At 36.8% G+C, this 22338-nt stretch overlaps 1 protein-coding gene across 4 annotated transcripts in view; it reads left to right on the plus strand.

Moving 5' to 3' along the window:
* LOC131434983 (uncharacterized) overlaps positions 1-17915 on the plus strand; it is a 34439-nt gene extending 16524 nt beyond the window's left edge. Inside the window, exons 2-5 of one of the 4 annotated variants that reach the window (XM_058602375.1) lie at positions 17064-17193; positions 17262-17341; positions 17412-17565; positions 17640-17915. In XM_058602375.1, the coding sequence (XP_058458358.1) occupies positions 17064-17193; positions 17262-17341; positions 17412-17565; positions 17640-17749 (474 nt within the window). In that variant the 3' untranslated portion in view covers positions 17750-17915. Of the gene's footprint in view, positions 1-16201; positions 16339-16417; positions 16495-16556; positions 16719-16774; positions 16966-17063; positions 17194-17261; positions 17342-17411; positions 17566-17639 lie in introns of those variants that run through there. The other 3 variants (XM_058602378.1, XM_058602376.1, XM_058602377.1) reach the window with 3 other exon arrangements.
* Positions 17916-22338: the final 4423 nt, after the last annotated feature.

Raw genomic sequence — 22338 nt, forward strand, 5'->3', positions numbered from 1 at the left:
ACAAATTTGAATTGGACCGACATAAAGCAAAATTTAATCACACATTATAGCGACCGACGGGATGAGGTGTCTTTGACACGCGACCTCTTCGCTATTCACCAAGTGAACACTGTAGAAGAATTCTACAGCAAAATCTCGCATGTGGTGTCTCTGTTAGTGAATTTGCTAAACATCAGTGAAGAGCACACAGCTGTGAAAGCAGCGAAGAACAATTTTTATCAGCAGCTAGGACTAAAAGTATTTTTGGGAGGATTAAAGGATCCGTTAGGACCAATAATCCGGGCTCAGGCCCCAACAAATTTAAAGGATGCTCTTCGATTATGCATCGAAGAAGGCAATTACTCTCACACACGAAATAAACCATTTGGCACACCTCCACCAATTCCACAAAAGCCAAATTCATCTCCACAATGGCCCATTAAACCGTTTAACAATAGATTACAATTTCCACCATTTTCACAAAAACCCATTCAATTTCCACCACAACGACCAATTCAATTCACACAACAAAGACCTTTTCCCTTCCAACAACCACGATTCCAATTCCCGCAACAACGACCATTTTCCTTCTCACCGCAAGGACAATTTCAAAATCCCCAACAACGACCATTTCCGTTTCCTCAAAGAGTGACTCAAAACCCACAACCAAAGCCAACTCCAATGGAAGTGGATAGCTCCATTAGAAGTAGGCAGATAAATTATATGAACCGTCCACATTTTCAAATAGAGGAATTTCCAACAAATTGTGATGATTCCTATTTCTATGATCCCAATGAATATTATTATTACGATAATTATAACCAACAATATCAAACTGCGTATGAAAACACTAACGAACCTCCACCAGTCGAAACAAACCCCCAACATTTAGAATCCAATCAAGAAACCGATAGCAAGGAAGCCGAAATTGATGATCTAAATTTTCATCAAGTGGCGGCAGACTTTCATCCGACGTAAATAATTTCATCCCTTACATCGAAATAAACACTTCCAAAGGCTTACTAAAATTTCTCATAGACACAGGTGCAAACAAGAATTACATTAGTACCAAGCATGTAAACCTTCAAAAATGCAGATTTACCGAGCCAACCTCTGTTCAAAATATCAATGGTTGTCATAAAATAAATCAATTTGTTGAATTTAACCCCTTTATTCAGATTCCTGGCACACAAAAATTGAAATTTTATATCTTTGATTTTCATCCTTATTTTGATGGATTAATTGGATACGAGGCGTTACAATTGCTGAAAGCCAATATTCTTACTGCTAGTAACGAACTTCAATTTGCCTCTGGAAAAATTCAAATGCAACGAAAATATCCTCATTCTCAACGAATACAATTAAACTCTAACGAGACGAAATTCGTAAGCTTTCCTGTTAATATCAATAACGGCGATTTCCTAGTATCAGAAGATACTTTTATTTGCAACAATATACTCCTGCACTCAGGCTTGTATAGCGCAGTGAATAGTCGAGCTTGTTTAGCCATATCAAATAGTTCGAACGAAATATCGCGAATCGATATTAGTCAACCCATGGAATTTGAATTAAATAATTTTGAAACCCAACCTTCACCAAAATTTGCCAAGCCGATAAACCAGCGTTTATTCGATCAATTGCGATTGAATCACCTTAACTCGGACGAAAAATCGAAATTGTTGAACGTCATCAGTAGAAATCAGGGTGTATTTTTGTTAGAAGGAGAACACCTTACCTTTACTAACGCAATAAAACATAGCATCAAAACAAAAGATGATTTGCCTATTTACTCCAAATCGTATCGGTACCCCTTTTGTCATAAGGAGGAAGTACAAAAACAAATTCTCAAAATGCTTGAACAGGGTATTATAAGACACTCTGTCAGCCCTTGGACTTCTCCGGTTTGGATCGTCCCGAAAAAGATGGACGCTTCCGGTCAAAAGAAATGGCGATTGGTAATCGACTATCGGAAGTTAAATGAAAAGACTATCGATGATCGATACCCAATCCCGAACATAACCGACATCCTCGATAAACTCGGGAGATGCAATTATTTTTCTACGCTAGACTTAGCATCCGGTTTCCACCAGATCGAAGTTGAAGCATCAGACATTCCCAAAACGGCTTTTAATGTCGAGAATGGACACTATGAGTTTTTGAGAATGCCCTTTGGACTAAAGAACGCCCCCTCTACGTTTCAGAGAGTAATGGACAACGTTCTAAGAGAACACATTGGCCTAAGATGTTTCATCTATATGGATGATATCATCGTTTTTTCAAGTAGTCTTCAAGAACATCTGGATAATTTGGGAAAAATTTTCGATACACTATCTAGATGCAATATGAAAGTACAATTAGATAAGTGCGAGTTTCTATGTAAAGAAGTTGCATTTTTAGGACACATCGTTACTACTGAAGGAGTTAAGCCAAACCCAGACAAAATTAATATTATCAAAAATTGGCCATTGCCAAAGAGCGAAAAAGAACTTAGAAGCTTTCTTGGAATTTTGGGTTACTATCGAAAATTTATAAAAGATTTTGCGAAAATAGCGAAACCTTTAACAAATTCACTTAGGAAAGGCGAAACCATCATTCATTCTGAAGAGTTCATTAAATCATTTCAAAAATGTAAAGCAATCCTCACTAGTAATGACATACTCCAATACCCAGATTTTGATAAACCCTTCATTTTAACTACAGACGCCTCTAATCATGCAATTGGCGCTGTTCTTTCACAAGGACCTTTGGGTAAAGACAAACCCATTGCGTTTGCTTCACGCACATTGAATAAATCTGAAGAGAATTATTCAACAATCGAAAAAGAACTCTTGGCGATCGTTTGGAGTTGTAAACATTTTCGACCGTACCTCTATGGAAGAAAATTTACGCTCTACACCGATCATAAACCGTTAACTTACAGTTTGAATTTAAAAGAACCGAATCAAAGATTGATCCACTGGCGTTTAAGCTTAGCAGAATTCGATTACGATGTTCAATACAAACCTGGAAAACAAAACGTCGTAGCAGACGGATTGTCTAGAGTTGTTCAAGAAATTAACGTTAACGAAAATGAACTATCATCAGATAACGCAACAGTACATTCCGCAGACACGGATGATTCCGAATACATTCCGTGTACAGAAAAACCTTTAAATTATTTCAGTAATCAAACAATCCTTCAAGTTGGCCCCGAAGAAGATAATATTCACGAAGAGGTTTTTCCGAGAGTTCATAGAAGAACCATTACAAAATTAATATTTGGTATCCCTCAATTGATAACAATATTTAAAGATTGTATGGACTTGAAACGCAATAATTGCATATTGTGTCCCGAAAGTTTGATAAATACGATTCAAATAGTATACAAAAATTACTTTAGTCGATGTAAGACTTTCAAAATTTTCATCACGCAGAAACTTTTGGTTGACTTGAAAACCCTCGAGGAACAAAGTGCCACCATTGAACAAACTCATGAATCAGCCCACCGAGGAGTTTGGGAAAACGAAAAAGAAATATCCAATCGGTTCTACTTTCCAAAAATGAAGCATAAAATTCAACAGTTCATCAAAATTTGCGAAGTATGTAATCGAAACAAATATGACCGACACCCATACAAAATTAAACTTGGCTCAACACCGAACACGAAAAAACCATTAGAAATAATTCATATTGACATATTTTTAACTCAACCGTACATCTTTTTATCTGCAGTAGATAAGTTCTCTAGATTCGGAGTACTAATCCCAATAAAATCCAGGAATATAGTCGATGTTAGAAGAGGCCTGCTGAAACTTTTCTCAACCTATGGTACACCGGAGCTTATCGTAAGTGATAACGAACCTGCATTTCGATCAGCCGACATAAGAGGTATGGTAAATAATTTGAATGTACAGATGCATTTCGTGCCTGCTAATCACAGTGAAAGTAATGGTTTGGTCGAAAGATTTCATTCAACAGTTGCAGAAATCTTTCGATGTATAAAGCCCCAGTACAATGACCTTACGCACAAAGAAATTTTCTTAATTGCTTGTACTTTGTACAACAACACGATTCATTCAGCCACCGGTTTCAAACCGAGAGAGATTTTCTTTGGGCTAAAGGACGAACACGAACGGCCTCTTGACATTCAGAAAATGATAGAAGAAAGAGACAACTTCTATGATGAGGTAATTTTGGCAAACGATAAGACACGATCAAAAAATTTATCCTTCCACAATAAAGGAAGAGAAGAAGCACCTCACATAGCAGACGAAGAAATAGTTTTCAAAAGGATTCAAGGAATCAAAAAGAAAACTAAAGAAAGATTTTCACCGACTGAAGCTATGGAGGACAAACAAAGAACGATCCTCGATAGGTCCGGCCGGGAAATTCACAAAGAAAACATAAAAAGACTTTGAAATTAATATTTGTCTTTCTTTCAGGATGGACTTTCGGATCATCGCACTCATTTCTCTCATTCCCTTTTCCTATCCTCAATTCATTCAAATACATGACATTTCGAATAATCCGGGTGCGTTAATTATGAAAGTTGGAGAAGGAAGAATTAGTTTAGGCTATGATAAGGTTTTGCACATTATAGAATTAAACCAGTTCCAGAATTCAATTACTACAATTAAAAATGTGTTGAATCGAATCAACAATAAAACAGGAGATTTTTCAAATTTAATCGAATTAAAGCTTTCAATGATAAATGATACATTCATGAGCCTTCTCCCAAGAAACAGAAAGGTAAAAAGATCAATAGAAGTGTTAGGAAGCACTATCAAACTAATCACCGGAAATTTAGATGCCCAGGATTTGAGAAATATTAATGCAGATCTATATGCACTGAAAAACAATGAAAATAGCTTATTAAATGAAAATAACAAACAAATATCTATCAATGCAAATTTTCAAGAACGAATTAATATTGTAAACAATCAGATCAAGGATCATGAGAACAGTTTAGCTAAAATTTTACTTAAAGAAGATTATATCATAACTGAATCCACTAAAATTTCAATCTTATTTCAATTAGATATGCTCTTAAACTCATTACATTCTATAGAAAATAGCTTATCACTCGTCAAGGTCAACATAATAAACAAACAAATTTTATCAAATAGTGAACTAGAGGTCATAGCAGCAAAGCTAACCAAGCAAGGATTCAAGATTGATAGTTTAGACGAAGTTTGCGTGTACCTGACAACTACAGCGTTTTATCAAGGAGATAACATCATTATCAGCATCAATATCCCTAACGTACAGCCTATTGTGTTTGACAAAATGCTTTTATTACCGCTACCTGTGAACAACAAAACAGTGAACATTGACCACAAAGTAATCTTCAAACATGTAAACGAGACGTTAGCCGTTTCTACAGGATGCCAAGAAACGCCCAAAATTACTATCTGTAAACGAGAACTATTGACAAACATCAGTGCAGATGATTGCATCGCACCATTGATTAGAGGTTTGAACGGAAAATGTCCCTTCTCAGAATTGCCACAAACCATCGAATATGAATTACCCGCACCTGGTACCATAATAGTCAAAGCGCTCACCAACAAAATTACATTGAGCAGCACGTGTGGAATTAATCAAAAAGAGTTGAAAGGCATTTTTCTCGTCTCATTCCACAATTGTACCATCATTATTGGAAACAAATTATTCGAAAACTATGAAATTCAATTCCGTCACCCTATTATCGCACCACTAAGGTCAAACCAAATCGCAGAAACACATTTGGAAAAATACGTCAACATAACCCAGTTACATGACCTACATATCGAAAACAGGAAGAACCTTCAATCTTTAGAATTGAAACAACATTTATCAATTGGTTCCTTCATATGCGCAGTTATCCTGATTACAACAATTCTAGGCATCGTTTATCATAAAACCAAAATATCTTCAACAGCATTAGTCGAACGCACGGGTCGTGCTTCTTTAAGGGATGGAGGAGTTAACAGCCAGCGTTTCCCAAGAACGTCACCAATAGCAGACGATCGAGATTCCCACAGAATGAAGACCGCAGCATCAACAACAATCGTCGCCCCAGCATCAGTCACGTACACGGTAAACAAATCTTGTATCGCGTTACCGGCGCTAGGGAATAGCAAATCGACAGGGTTCTCACGATCGGCAGCTAGCTAGGTTAGGCTTAGAGTAAAGTTAGAACAAAAATAAAGTTTAGTTTCAGTTTAACCTTAGAAGTGAAAAGTGTTCTCTCTTTTTAAAAACCCCTTTGCGAGGGTAGATATTTTAAATTATATATATATATATATATATATATATATATATATATATATATATATATATATATATATATATATATATATATATATATATATATATATATATATATATATATATATATATATATATATGATTTGGTTGTTACCATGAGGACATTATTTGCTTCCGCAATTCTAAGATTTTTGTGTAGGGAAAATTAAACCTACTTGTATTGTGTAATGGGGAAAAGGAACTTATATACTAACTTACTTATTAATACGATTTATGTCGAACGTTGCAATACCCTTATGTGAAGCATTCACATACATTTTCATAGACACAACTTAACTCATACAAAGGTAATATGCACATAGTTAGAATAAGCGGCAATAGTAAAATGATTCTATCGCAATTATCCACTGCCCGTATAGAATCGAATCGCGAAACGAGAATAAGCGACTGTTTGTTGCTTCAAAGAGGATCCCCACAGCAGCGTGCTAACCTTTGATTCTCAGACATGTCATCGAGAGAAATTCGCTCTCGCACTGGCGTCTATTCTATGTTAAATGAGCCATATCGGTTTTTTTTGCTGCGATGATATCCGTCTCTCTTTGATGGCACTGATTGAATCGTGTAAAGAGTTGCTAGTGAGCGTTATTTGATACGATAAAAACCACCTTTTCATTTTTTAGTTTGGAATATCAATGACCCGGAAATCGTTTTCATTTTATGCAAAAAACCTTTTTTTTTTCGAAGTAGATTTGTAAAAAAAGTTTACGTTTTTTGGGATATGGTTTGTGAAATGAGTTGCGTACAAAGAGGTAACGTAAAAAAGCGTACGTAAACGGAGGAGAGAAAAATATGTCCCAAAGCATCTCGAATTGGTCGATGTAATTTGGATCGTGTCTGGGCCAATTGAAGCCGTTTGGGTTCAAATGAATAACCGAACTTGAAATTCGCAGTATTTGACAAAAATTAAAGGTAGTGTCGTCGTCCAAAGTATCCTTGGAAGGTATCAAGCTGATATTGATGCCGAAGGTGAATGCACTCCAAAACAATTTGAATTTTACAGGTGACCTAATCCCTCATACGATGTAATTCATAAAGACCTAATTTGTCAAGTGACGGAAAATTTTATTTGTAATGACTTAATGTTAGATGAGCTTGAATTTTACTGGTTTCGACTGTAACTTGCGTTTTGCTAGCAGGTGCGACTGTATGCATTCAAATGCACCTTTTACCAACCAAGCAGATGCATGCTTCTGTGGCTCAGTCGATTAACAGACGTACTTGCGTTCCAATGATTTTCGGTTCAAGTCGCGTCGGTTGCTAACAGTATTCTTTTTTTTATTTCAATGAATTTCATGTCATGGAGTTTTAGACACAATATTAAATGTTCTTCGACGTAAATTTGCGTGAACTGCGACGCTCCATTTATGTGCATCTAATAAGATGTAAAATCACAGGGTTTTTTTAAGTGTGTGGATTTGCTATTAATGTATTTGCCTGAAACAATATTTGAAAGAAGTTTCGCTTCCTCGCAACATCGACTATGGTTTTATGTACCAGTTTACATTCGCATTTCACTTCAAATTTATTTCATTTATCAATCGAAAGTACTTTTTGTAACACAGTTGTGTTTCAGTTAATCTAAATAGGTACATTTTTTTACTTAAAGTTTATGACTACAACGGATGATGCAAATTCTACTTCTCAAGCATGATGCTAATGCAAAATTAGGGCCTGAAAACAACAGAAAAATCCTTGCTCCATAAGGTTGAGAGCTAAACAATTGACAGCGATAATTGCATTCATTATGATATTCCTGGAATTTTAAGAAAATCACAATTCATAAAAAATCCTGCCCTCGTTGATCGCTTCCTTTTCTTACAGTGATTCTATAATTTGACTTGACGGTAAAACACAATGGAATAGTGAAGCACATGGATCAAGTAGACTGAGTAAAACTTCCACAAAAAACAGCTCGTTGCGCACCAAACGATTTTAATATTAATCTAGTTTTTAAATTTTCCTCTCCAGCGAGCTTACATTACACAATCCGATACGCGCCAAACAATCATCTAAGATTTCATAAACATTATTTTCTTGGTTTTCTTCACTTTCCTGATGGATTTTCCTAATGTAGTGTATCCTAACACTTTCGCATAAACGTCATCTTATATGTAAGCTTTCTGGATCGTGTTGCTGCTTGAACTGCGTAAGCACTAAACTGCTAGCTGTGTTTATTTAAATTCAGGCGTTGAGATGAATCAGTTTTTTCTTTAACTTCAATATCGTCGCACTTTTAATTCTTAGAAAAAATGAAACTTACACTGGATGTAAATTTAAGCATACCGGAATTTCTTGGGTGATGACGAAATATTACATATATGGACATGTAAAAATACATTTTGAGTTTATTTCGTTGTCGATTTAAGCTGAATTGCCTGTGAAGTTGTTATAAGATTGATTTTTAAGTGCATTGGATCACAAATTTAAGTGAATTGCGTTTCCTAGTGTGTAGTGTGCAGTCTTAGAAAAAAGGAAATTTACGCTTGAAAATGAAAATTACGCTTTTGCATCTGTATCGATGTAAGCTTCAGCTAAATGAACTGTGAAGTTAATGATATGACTTAACTTTACTTGCTTTGAAATGTGAATGTCAGTAAATCGAACCAAGGGATTGTTTGTTCATTAATTAGTTCGCAACATTTTTCGCTTCGGTATTTGCTGGAAATACTGCTTCCGACGCCGAAGCTGATGTCGCTGCTATGGACGTTCCTGAAAATTTAGTGCGTATGGATACGTTTATAATTACTCCTGAAATGATTCTCGCCGCTGCTAAGAAACTGAAAAAATCGTATTCAGCCGGACCCGATGGAATACCCGCTGCAGTTTACACTAATTGTACTGCTGCTTTAGCTGAGCCTCTGTGCATTATTTTCAACAAATCTTTCGAGCAAGGCATTTTTCCTGAGATTTGGAAGCAATCCTTCATGTTCCCTGTATTCAAGAGTGGTGACCGTCGTAATGTAAGAAACTATCGAGGCATAACAAGTTTATCTGCTGCTTCAAAGCTTTTTGAAATAATTGTAAGCAATGAGATGCTCTTTCGCACTAAACATTATATCTCAACTGAACAACATGGGTTTATGCCTGGACGCTCGGTCAGCACAAATTTATTAGATTTCACTTCGACCTGCATTTCGCGTATGGAGGAAAAGGTACAAAGCGTTTGACCGAATAGACCACCGAATACTCCTTCGAAAGATGTCGCGATTAGGTGGAACTCAAAAGTTCATTGATTGGTTATACTCTTACTTGTGTGGTAGAGTTTTACGAATAAAATTGGGCTCGAGCGTTTCATCTCAGTTTACGAATGTGTCAGGAGTACCTCAAGGCAGCAATATGGGTCCGCTTCTGTTCTCTTTGTTTTTCAATGATGCTATTTTGCTGCTCAGTAACGGCTGCAGATTAGTTTACGCTGATGATTTGAAATTGTACCATGTAATTCGATCTATTGACGACTGTGTCCGGCTCCAACAGCTCCTCGATACATTTGTTGCTTGGTGCAAAAGAAACTGGCTGATTATCAGTACTGCGAAATGTCAGGTCATAACGTTCCACCGAATACAGAATCCATTGCATTTTGATTATCAAATTGATGGACAAACGCTCCATAGAGTTGATCATGTTAACGACCTTGGTGTTTTGTTGGATACCAAACTTACATTCAACCTACATCGCTCAACTTTGATTTCAAAAGCAACACGGCAACTGGGTTTTATTGCCAAAATCGGACGTGACTTCAAAGATCCCCATTGCTTGAAGGCATTATACTGTTCATTGGTTCGACCGCTACTTGAGAATGCTAGTTTAGTTTGGAGCCCGTATCAGATTGTTTGGAACTTACGGATTGAACGTGTTCAGAAAAGATTTGTCCGACTGGCTCTAAGAAATCTTCCCTGGCAAAACCCGCTTGACCTTCCACCGTACCCCGATCGCTGTCGTCTGATAGGTCTTGATTCATTGGAACGGCGCAGGAAAATTCAACAAGCTGTGTTTGTGGCAAAACTAATCAATGGCGATATCGACTCACCGCAACTTTTGTCTCTACTTGATTTCCGTGCCACGCAACGATTGCTGCGTTCTACTAGCCTATTTCAACCGAGATATCATCGAACGACGTTCGGATTCCATGAACCGATAACTACATGTATAAGAACATTTTCCACTGTTGAAAATCTTTTCGATTTTAATGAACCGACACATAAGTTTATTCAGAAAGTGTTACGATCGAATATTTTATAACTTGACTGATATATTCATTAAGACTTATTATATTGTCAGATGAATAAATGGAATGAATAAATAAATAAATAAATAACATAAAAAATGGAACAGAGCTCTGCTCGCGTAGGTCATCCTTACGAAAACGAAGTGGGTTCACTATTATATGCACTTCCGGCACCGGAACCAGGTATAATCGAAGTCGGTTCGTACGGCCACCAACTAACATGACATACAAACTCTACTAGTACGCATTCTAAATTACGATTCAAATGTAACAAACAGCATCCGAAAATATGCAATAATTTTTGGTAGGACCATAAGACCTTTCAATTGACCCTAAGATTGGGAAAAAAGGTTTTGAGTTCAGTTAACAACATTTTTTACGGATTTTGTTTCGCCAGTTTAAGTGACGGTGTACAATATTCAACACAAGCAAAGCAAAGTCTTGGCATTATACTTTCCTTTTGTGGAATTTGGCCTTTCTGTTTCAACAGACATCGCAGCCGATTCTTAGTGTACAGAATCATTGCATGGCTAGTACTATGGATCCTACTGACACTAAGAATCCTTATTCAACACACTTTACCCTATAACTCCGGAACCGGAAATCGGATCTGGATGAAATTCAGGAATACCGTATGGGACCACGCTACCTTTCATTTGAATCTAATTCGTCAAAATCGGTTCAGCCATCTCCGAGTAAACCTAGTGAGATTATTTCACACATACACATACAGCCATTGCTCAGCTCGATGAACTGAGTCGAATGGTCAATTTTTACTACTCGGTTTTTCAAGTAATTGCATAACCTTTCTATATGAGAAAGACAAAAAAAAAAGAATTTACACTTGGCGTAAACTCAAGCATGTCAAAATTTCTTAGGTGATGAAAGCGTATTACATCTTTTAGCCTCACGGAAAGACCGAAATCAGCATTTTGGCGAAAAAATTAGTTTATTTTCTGATTTTATTTAGTTATTTTTGAGACAACTAAAAAAATCTTATTTTTGCTAATTTAGATTTTTTAATTCTAATTCCCTTAATAATAATAAAATATTTGTTGAAATGGCTATTTTTTTTAGTTGAATTCACCAATTAAACGTGCTGTCATTTCTTAGCTAAGGCACGCTTCATATCCATTCAACTAATTTTTTAGTTGAATTAGAGAAATAAAACGTTATTTTCAACCAACATAAATGGTTGAATTGGTTTCTGCCATTTGCAGCTATATGGCGCTCTGTCACCGAGAAAACGTTAACACCTTAACGACTACTAGCCACTACATGGCACACTACTACCGAAAAAAATTTCAGTCGCGGTTATCTTTTCTATATTGGCAGGTATAAATAGGATGTTGTATTGGAGAAAAAGACATAAGCGAAACATAAACTTCTTTTTAAAAATTTTACTTCTAGATCGCTGTTTTCTTCATTCGACTTCGCGAAATCGACTCTCTCACTGGAAACTTTGAGCACTCGGAAAACAAAAACCGAATACAAGTAGTACACCGGACGGTGTAGCCCGGAATGTTAGAAGATACAAAAAACATCATTTGACGTGTACAATTAGAGTGCAACATTTGAAACTCACTTCACTGTTTCGCGTAAAAACATTATTACCCACAATTGCTTCAAATGCACACAAATTCTTAATAAATACACTTTCCACTGACAGTTTATATCATTTTTACATATCGGTTCAGAAAATTATATATGGATATATCGTAACACATGCGTAAAATATCTAAACAATTTGCAAGCAGTTTCACAAAACTGTCCCTTTTAGCTTTTTAATGGATTGTTTTGCTTTGACACTTCGCATGAGTTTTTAGCTAATAAACTTGTTAATAAAACCAATTTCATTTTTGTTTTCTTTGCCGGTCCTTCAGTAATGATGGTGATAGATAAATAGAAACAAATTTTCTGATTTGAATAACAAAATTTGTTGTCAATGAGAATTTCGTACTGGATTGAAACATTGCTGGTTTGTGTCCAGAATATTCGCCAACTAAACACATTCTCTAAAAATAAGAGTTTTTTTCAGCAAAGTAAATTCTCAATTTTAACTAATTTGAATTTTGAAATTTTGTTGTTAAAATCAACTAATTCAAAAACAGTAATACGAATTAGGCGCAGAGCTAATTTCGATCGTTCCGTGCTGTAAAAATAAACATTATGTCTGTATTGATGTCGACTTCAGCTATATTAGTTGTGAAGTTAATAACATGACTAATTTTTACTGGCTTTGAAATGTAAATTTAAGTGATTTGCGACGCTCCTTTTATGTGCATCTATAGAGACGTAAATTTACCAAATTTTTTGTACACAGAAATAAATAATGAATTTGACAGGTGACATAATTCTACAAACGATACAATTCATAACTACACACCTAGAAAAAGTCGTGTAAATTTACGTCTTCTGTGATCGACAAATTCGAGCGTCAAAAATGACTTATTTATACAGATGATATAACACATATTTCATGCATTCTGACATATTTTTAAGTGCTGAAACATGTAAATTTACACACCTGTTTGAAAAGTTGGGTGCGTTTGACAAATATTTTAATCATTCTTGTAAAATGCTGTTAAGGGGAGGGGGTCATTTTTGCGATTTTTTTCAGATCTATCGTTCAACAAAATTATTTCAAATATTTTGTATCATAAAAAGCATAATTCGGACAACATTTTGTAATTTTTTCGTGGAAAAATATTGAGAAATAAGTCGGTGAAGAGGCATTTTTGAGGACGCTTCTTAAAAATCATGATCTGCGGTGTCCACTATATCTCAGCGCAGACTAACCAGGGATGAACAAATTAAAGAAGCATAGTTAGAGCAGAAGTTTTTCTAGACCCCATCGTTTCTGTGCGATTTTTTTAATTTTTTTGTTCTTTTTTGGTGGTTGTTTAAATTCAAAAGTACGATTTTTCACGAAAAAATCTGCCATTTTGTAGCTGTAAAACCTCTCCATAGTAACAAACAACAAAAAGGAAAACGTTGGGGTTATTTATATGTAGGAAGTGTGCAAAATTTGAAATAAATTGATGCAGTAGTTTTTGAATGACGATGGACACGGACTTTCAAAACCTGCTTTCGAGAAAAAACGCGTTTAATGTTTATTGTCTATAAAATCGAAGGAAACAATTTATTACTCAAGGGAGCACGTAGGCTCGAACATTTTAAAAAAAGCCATATTTTTTATTTTGTATTTTGTTAGAATGAAATATTTCGTTTGTTTCGAATGTTTTGTTAAGTTTTTAAGTCAATCGAAGCAGAAATCTTGGGCCTGTGTGCGCAGCTCTTATTCCTTCGTAGTATGAGATCGGCAAAGTTGACGAGTTTTGTTCCGATAGGCTTTAAAATTTCACAGAATATTCTTGAAATGTTTTAATATCAGAAAATATAAGTGTTGATTTGTGTCAGCTGTAATTTTCAAAATTTTTTGCTGTGTACTTATCTGTTCAAATGACGCATTATTCCACTCGTACAGAATTTTACAGGTTCCGAATGTAATTTACACTCGGCTACCAAGTGTCGCTGTTTGAATTTATATGTATCAATTATTTATCAAGCAAATGTGCTGCTGTGGCTCAGTCGATTAACTGACGTGCTTTGTGAACTAATGTTTCCCGGTTCGAGCCGCGCTGTTGCTATCGATCTTTTGTTTTTTTTATTTCGTTCGATTTCAACCCAAGTATTTTCAAATCACACAATTTTACATGTTTTTGAATATAAATTTTTGGTGAAATACGACGCTCTATTTATGTGCATCTTAGAAGAGGTAAAATCACAAAATTTCTTCAAACTGTGTAAGTGTGTGGAATCGACAATGACTAATTTTGGACGCAACGGTGTCAGCATTTTGTGCTCAACTGAAAATCTGTATCCCTGTTTTGTTTGAGACACTTGTTCTTTATTGTAGCCATCCAGATTAGACGTGATTCGTAACTTTATGAAACAAGAAACGATTTTACCTTTCGTTGCGCTTAGTAACTGAACTGAGAGAATATTTGATCGCTATGTATTCAAATAACAAACTGAAACTGATTTTAGTGTGCTGAATATTAGAGATGGTCGGGTTAACATTTTTTAAACCCGAACCCGATCGAAAATAAAAAACTTTTACCCGTATCTGACCCGAACCTTAGAATATTTTTTCCGTACCCGACCCGAACCCGAAAATAATCGGGTGTTCGGATTCGAATACCCGAAACCCGACCAAATTTTTTAACCCGAACCCGACCCGCACTCGTGAAAAATGAAAAAAAATATCGTCACCTGTATTCGACTCGAACCCAATAAACGTATTTTTTTTCTGAACCCGAACTTGACCAATACTCGTCGGGTTCGGGTACAAATACCTGACATCCGAACATGCTCTTTAGTTCATGTTCTACTGAACATGCTCTCAAGTTCATTAAAGCGCAGTTTGTGGTATACAAGATTTGTACAGATTCAAGTTCTTCAAATAGTGGTGAAGTGAGAAACGAGTTGTGCTTGCTATTAAATCTAGATTTGTCAGGTACTTCTCTTCTCTAACAGTTGTGGATTTAGTGCAATTTTTTTTTATTAAAACAAAAAAAAAAACAGTTCCATTTTAATACGTCCAGTCACACAGGAACTCGTTGCAATAACACCGAGATTCAACTACATTTTCAAAATAAAAACACTGAATTCCTCATTTAATCTGGAGGGTCTCCAAATTCCCAAAATCTTGCTTACTTTTCATAACACATGTATCAATAAGTCCCGAGACTAAAGCAGAGCTGGCGCTCGTAAAAAAACCAGTATCCACGTCTTTCTAGAGTACTAACCTTTGCTTGAAATGGGTCAAAATTTTAAGTCGATCCGATTAGAAACAGCTGAGTTATCGAGGTTGGAGTAAAGTCGTTTTGTAGTTTGTTGAAAAAATGGAAAAAACCGAGTTTCGTGTTTTGATAAAACATTGTTTTTTAATGGCTAAAAACACCGTGCTAGCGAAACAATGGATTGAAAAATGTTATCCGGACTCTTGTCCATCAAAAGTAACAATTTGTCGGTGGTTCGCCGAGTTTAAACGTGGTCGTACCGACACAAATGACGCGGAACGCTCGGGTAGACCTGTGGAAGCCGTTACACCGGAAAATGTGAGTGAAGTGACAAAAATTATAATGAAAGATCGTAAAGTGCAGCTCCGTGAGATTGCTGAGATGACACAGATATCATATGGAAGTGTATTTACTATCCTTCATGAAAAATTGAGCATGAAAAAGGTTTTTTTTCCAAGTGGGTGCCGCGATTGCTTTCGATGGAACAAAAACAAGTCGATGAAAACAATGGCGAAATTGAACGAAATGGGCTTTGATCTGCTTTCCCACCCCCCATACTCGCCAGATTTAGCCTCCAGTGACTACTGGCTCTTTGCTGATCTTAAAAAAATGCTCCAGGGAAAAAGATTTGGCTCAAATGAGGAGGTCATCGCTGAAACTGAAGCTTATTTTGAAGCGAAAGATAAATTGTTTTATAAACATGGTATTGAAAAATTGGAAAAACGTTGGAACCATTGTATCACCCTAAAAGGTGATTATGTTGATGAATAAAAAAAATTTGCAAAAAAAATGTTGTTTCCATTGTTAGTCTCGGGACTTATTGATCCATGTGTTACTTAAACCAGTTCATCGGAAAACCCCTTAAATACTTGATCACTAACGCGTTTCATTCGTCTGTTGACAGCGATTACTCGAAGAGCCTGCCGGACGCCATGTTTTCTCACAAACTGTACAAATTTATGTGCTATATGGTAGCCATCACAAACATTTGCCTAGTGCTGGACGTTGTTGTCAATGTAGTTGTTCCTGCTCGATCGCGAGGTACGTCATGCGTTATAGTTCTTCCATGGCCCGATTAAACAATAGACCTTATTTTCCCACTCATTCGTGAATGACGCAGTAGCAGCAGACATGATCCTGTCGCCTTGCATGGCCAACATCGTCCTGGCGGTGTTGCTCATCACTGGCGTAGCGAAGGTGACCGAAGAATTTACCACCGGAAAGAATTGTTATCATGTTAATGAACTTACGAATTTCAGCGCATGCCATCGTTCATCAAAGTGTTCCGAATTTTCATGTGGGTTCAGATGATATTTCTGCTGCTCATCGCCATCTATCTCTACCGGTTGGTGGTTCACGGCCGGGAAGAACTGCGCGCGGATCTTCGAGTCGCCCTGATGTTGTTCGGTTTGGAAAATCAAGTCAATGCTCAATAATCGGCCATATTTTCTGAAGCTGGTAAAATTTTTCCCCGCAGGTCTTTTCGGACTGGAAGCCGCGATCGCTTCCGGTGGACTAAACGCAGTGTTGCACGAACCGCGTCCACCGCTAGAAAGAGTAGTTCTGTTCCAACAGCTAGCCTGATTGTGCCATTAGAATTGTAGTCCAGTTCCTATCCAACTATACTCTATATGATAATGACTGATAATATACGTTGAAGAGATCTGACCTTTTGGTTAATGGTTTTTGTTTCAATGCATGCTCGATATACCAGCGTTTCTACAAGATTACCACAACTGTCACTTTTGTTTTTGTTTTGCCAACAGATGACTTACTCTACAGCAGCAATGTTCACCAATAAGAACTACAAAATACTGACCTACATCTTCGGCTGCATTCACATCTTTCTCATCTTGATGGTTTTGAGTCAGGCAGCGGTTCCGATCGTAACCGATTGTGAGTGATGTTAGCCCTTTTTTTCGTGACGGAAAATTAATCATATAGTTTACGTTTGTTGCCAACAGGGATCGCTGCCGTAACTATTGTAACACCATGTGCTTTGAATATCATTTTCTCTCTGCTTTGGATGATCGGAACTGGATTGGTAAGATTGTCATCGGTGATCCTGTAGTGGCCGTTTGTTTAATGAGATCTAACTCCTTCCCACCCCGCAGAGACGACCAACAATGATAAGTATCTTTCGTAACTTTTCCTACGGTCAGATGACTGTAATTGCCGCACTAGTCGTGTGGTTAATAGTACAATGTTTTCTGGAGGCCAATCCGTTTCATATATACATGATGATTTTCATCGTGCTCTCACTGTTCGGTACGATCCTAAAGCTATGCAATTTAAAACATTCGGTTACTCAGTTTTTTGTTTCGTTTTGTATATTTCTACAGTGTTCTCGATGATAGAAGTATTTGTGGCAACGGGGACGCAGAATGCGGTACTGCATGAGCTGATGGGATCCCGGATGAGAGCCGTCGAGATGACTGAGTGGAACAATTGAAAACCGGTTTTGATGAAAAGTTTGTCATCGTTGTGATTACCGAAGTGCCGCATTTAACCAAACTAAGCTTTATTGCACGATGAATGCACAATCAAACATTTAGAGGAATTTATAGCTTTATAATAACTGTGCCTTTTGGATGTGAAACAATATATTTTGAAATTGACACGGTGGTGTTTTATTTTGTTCACTAATATCACATGAACGAGTGAAGTACTTGTTAAAAGGTGAGTATAAATGTCGCGACACATTCATATATGTGATAGTAAACTAGATTTGAACAAAATTTGAATATCTGTATAAAGTCTCTGACGGTTTCTCTTTACAGTGTGTTGTTTTTTGTCCTCTCCAAAGTTAACGCTTTTAAAACATTTCTGGCAACATTCGAACACACCTTAACCATCATTTACGAACTAAAACAGGGGTTCAGCTCGAAAAAAGTAAGTTTACATTATTCGGGATTGAGTTCGTTAAACAAGATTTGCGTAATGATTATTTTGTAACAAATTTTCGAAACGGGTGAGGAGAATAGGTGTCGTAAAACGATGTTTGAAATCGTTCCGAAATACAAGATGGCGACTTCTAGACCAAGCAACAATTATTTTTACGCTAGCTTATTTGTGACTAGTTTGCAGACAGGAATTCTATAGCTTGTTACGGATATCTAACCTGAGTCAAAAAAAGGCGGATGGGTAATGTCAGAGACATAACTGGATGTCGTGAATACGAAAACAACTGACATGTTCCTTAACACTTCCGAATATCAATTAGTTGATCAATTGTATGAATTATGCAAGCATTCCTCTTTTTCTCATTTTTCTCAAAAACAACGAAGGCTTCACTTGATCTCGATTACTGTGAATTTCATACAGCGAAAAGTGCACAAATCTAATCAAACTGATGGCATGTAGATTTTCACTAAACTGAGGATATTTACCTTGGATTTGCGAAGAAGAAATCCTAATAGTTCTTTAACAATTTTTTAGAGCCATTTTGTGTGATACTCTCCCCCGTTGTCCTCTTTTCGTTGTTTTTTCACCAATACAAACAACTGGCAGCTGTGACGTAATCGCTCTTGTCGGAAGCGAAACTAGCTGTGCAAACGACACACAATACATCTGCCCGCAGTGGCGATAGAATCCAAACTTATCCAATTTTTCTCGAACGATTTGTTGTACAGCAGCAGATATTATGATCTCTTCCTCAGAACGCGTTCTGATTGGCTTGTGTTGATATGGGTCAAATGATGCAGTGTTTTCAATAGTGTACTATTAAAATACTTCAATGCAGTTGCTATACACGTTTAAGTTGAAAAATTTCGATTCTATTGGTAGTTAGATTATATAAATCCTTTCACATTTCTCTGAGCTATGGACTGTCAAAATACGAGAAAGGCAAACGCGTCTTATGAATTATCTTCTTTGATACTCGTTTATACCAAACATTTCAGAAAAGTTTAATTTTGAATTATTTGAGATTATGTCACACAACTGAAAATTTTATCATAAAATTGTGATCATATTTCCGATGGCATGTAGTAAAAACTATTCGTTAGATACAACAAGAGATATTCACGATCAAAAACTTATCACTCTCTCAGAGGGTAAATTTTAAAAAGGCGCCCCTTAGTAAAGTAAGTCCTATTCACGACAAAAGGTCAAAGACATAACTGCACGGATAAAAATCTATTCCCGGAACCATGATTAAAAAACATGGAATCATGAACAATAACAAATCTTTCATGAAAATTATCATGATATCAATCATTTTGCTCATGAAATTTCGTGAGAAGGCACGGTTCATGATTTCATGATTGAAAAATCATGCTACCGGCAATAGATTTTTACCCGTGTGGAATGCTTTTTCTACACATCCGAATATCGATATTCACACGTAGGGGAAGGTGTTCGGTTGCTGGCACCCCACTGTAACTTTTGACAGCAGCACGTTCTTTTTGTTTTTGTTTTTTACTTTTTTTATAGTATCATAAATTGAAAAGCATCAATCGAAAAGGTGAGTGGATTGGATATTTATGAGGTGATATCTATTTCGTGATTTAATACCGGATGCTATCAAAATTTTCGCAACCAAAATTTTTCCTTAGTAATTTTCAAAATGTCTACCAATTTCGGTTACCGATTTATTCGACAAATCGTGAAAAATTTTCAATGACATGCAGGAATGCCAAATCTGCAAATTTGACGGTAAATTGTCAAATTTAAGTGTTCCGAAACGTTGAAAATGTTAGAATAGGCCTTTGGTGAATCGTGTCTAGGAAAAACACAGGTATACGAGTGGTATAAACGCTTCAAAGGTGGTCGTACAAGCTTGGATCATGATGAGATCCCTGGCCGCCCAACAACATCTGTTACTGAAGAAAACATTGAATCGGCGTAGCAAATTGTGTTGCAAAATCCTTCTGTACCGATTAGAGAGATTGCTGTGTTGTTGGGCATCTCTTATGGATCAGCCGAATACATTTTAACTGATGTTTTGGGTTTGAAACGCATCGCTTCGCGAATTTCATTCAAAAACAGCGTCGTGTTGATGTGGCCAAAGAGATGATTTCCAACGCAGATAGTGACCCCACATTCATCGAATGCATCATAGCTGGTGATAAGGTGTGGATCTATGAATATGACGGCGAAACCGCACAACAATCGACCGAATGGCGCTTTGAAGGCGAGCCGTTGTTCTAAATTTGCATCCATTATAAAAATCGCCACACGAAATTTTTTCAACTTCTTTGTATAGACGCCAAACAAAAACTAATCGTTCGATATGCGTCAAAATTTGACAGAATGTATATAAAAGTGTTGCCAACATTGAGAGAATAAAAGTTTGCCGATTGGACAAGCGCGGGAAACAACATATTTTGACGGTTATGTCACTTATACCATTATATCTACGGAACCGGAAGAGACAGCCATTTGATCTTTGTACGAGCCTAAGCTTGTTAAAATCGGCTCAGCCATCTCTGAGAAAACTAGGTTGTAGAAAAACAACATGTTTTTTATCGGTCTCTCATACTCCCCATTCGAAATTCGGTTTTCCAGCAATTCTATTACTAACCTTATGTTCGTTTGAAGAGCTTCACGCTTTATCTTAAATCCAAAGACTTCCTTTGATATTTTTATAGACAAAAAGAGTGGAATTGATTGTGACAAATCAAATCAAAGAACATTAAAGTAACTGTTCAGAAATTCATCCGAACAACATAAAACATTTCGTTACTTTGTCGAAACGCTTTCTTCATGTGTGTCGTCTGATCCGACGACGGATGTCAGGTCGAGTTTTGATCCAAATGCAAAGCATACGTTACAATTCGTTTCAACTATCTGTAACAATGAGTTAATTATGGCGCAACCAACGTACCGTGAAATGAATCTAGACAAATGTTACGATTTCGCGTTTCGCATTGTCCGAGGGATTGCAGCTTAGCAGTCGTTAATCCGTGTGTTTTATCTTGCATTAATTTGCAAAACCCTCGCCATCTCCTTGGATCTGCGCTGGGAGCCTGTCTGTTGTTTGAAATCTGTCCATCAAAATACGCGTCGGTCTCCTAGGCTGCTAGGGTTGACAGATGCACGGATATCGGGCGGTCGATGGACGGTTTATCGCAACTCCGCAGCACTGACTGGGTGCTCGTATTAGAGAATTACTAGGAAAACATCTCAAATATTTTAAATCGTATTAATTAATTTCGTGTTAATATTTTCAAAAATCTTTTTTAAATTTTTTTTATTCTTATGGTGGGTTGCGAGGCCAATATAAATATCAGATTTGAAAATTACCTAAATTCAAGCTAATGATTAGATTCAACTAGAACAGAAATTGTGTTAGTCTCGATAACAAGCGAAAACAACATATCAGTTTTTATTATTCTTCCGAATGCGGATAAAGCGATTACCGCAATTCCGGACAAACCCTAGTACCAACTCGGTTAGCAATGTTTTCCGCTATCCGTGTGCATTTCCTTTTTTATTGTTTCTAATATTTCTGGTGGCCCTCCTCAGCTGCGTTTGCTAACCGCTGTTGATCTTGACAAGCGAAAATAATTCTGTTTTCATTTTCGTTCAATTTCATTTGTCGCATTCCGTGAACTGGTGACTACTGGTGGTGGACAGAGACAGCAGCTAAATGAGTCTACAGTTCCCCCGTTGAAGAATCCCGACGGTTTTTATGTGATTGCCCGGGACAAGTGATACCGACGCAGTTACGTAACGAGATATCGTGTGATGCCGCCGGTTGTCGAAATATTGGCACGGCGTCCTTGCTTTGTAGAAGCTCACGTTGACGATGGTGTGGGAATTCTCAATTCTCAATCCCGGAAGTCTGGCACTGGCGCTGCTGAGATCTATCAAGAGATTGCTGCTATGAATCTCCAGCACGAATTTTGTGCATGTTTAAAACTCAACTCCAAATTTCGAAATCCCACCATCCATATGCCACCCGTTATTCGAGAGCTAGTGAAATTTTTCCGCTGTCCCAAAAAAAAAAGTCTAGAACAAATCGGCCCTGTCAACTAGCTATTATACGCTGAATCCGAAGTGGTTGAGTGTAAACAAATTTGACGTTATCAGCGATCC

This window comes from Malaya genurostris, chromosome 3 (genome assembly GCF_030247185.1).
Source record: "Malaya genurostris strain Urasoe2022 chromosome 3, Malgen_1.1, whole genome shotgun sequence".
NCBI classification, from domain to species: Eukaryota; Metazoa; Arthropoda; class Insecta; order Diptera; family Culicidae; genus Malaya; species Malaya genurostris.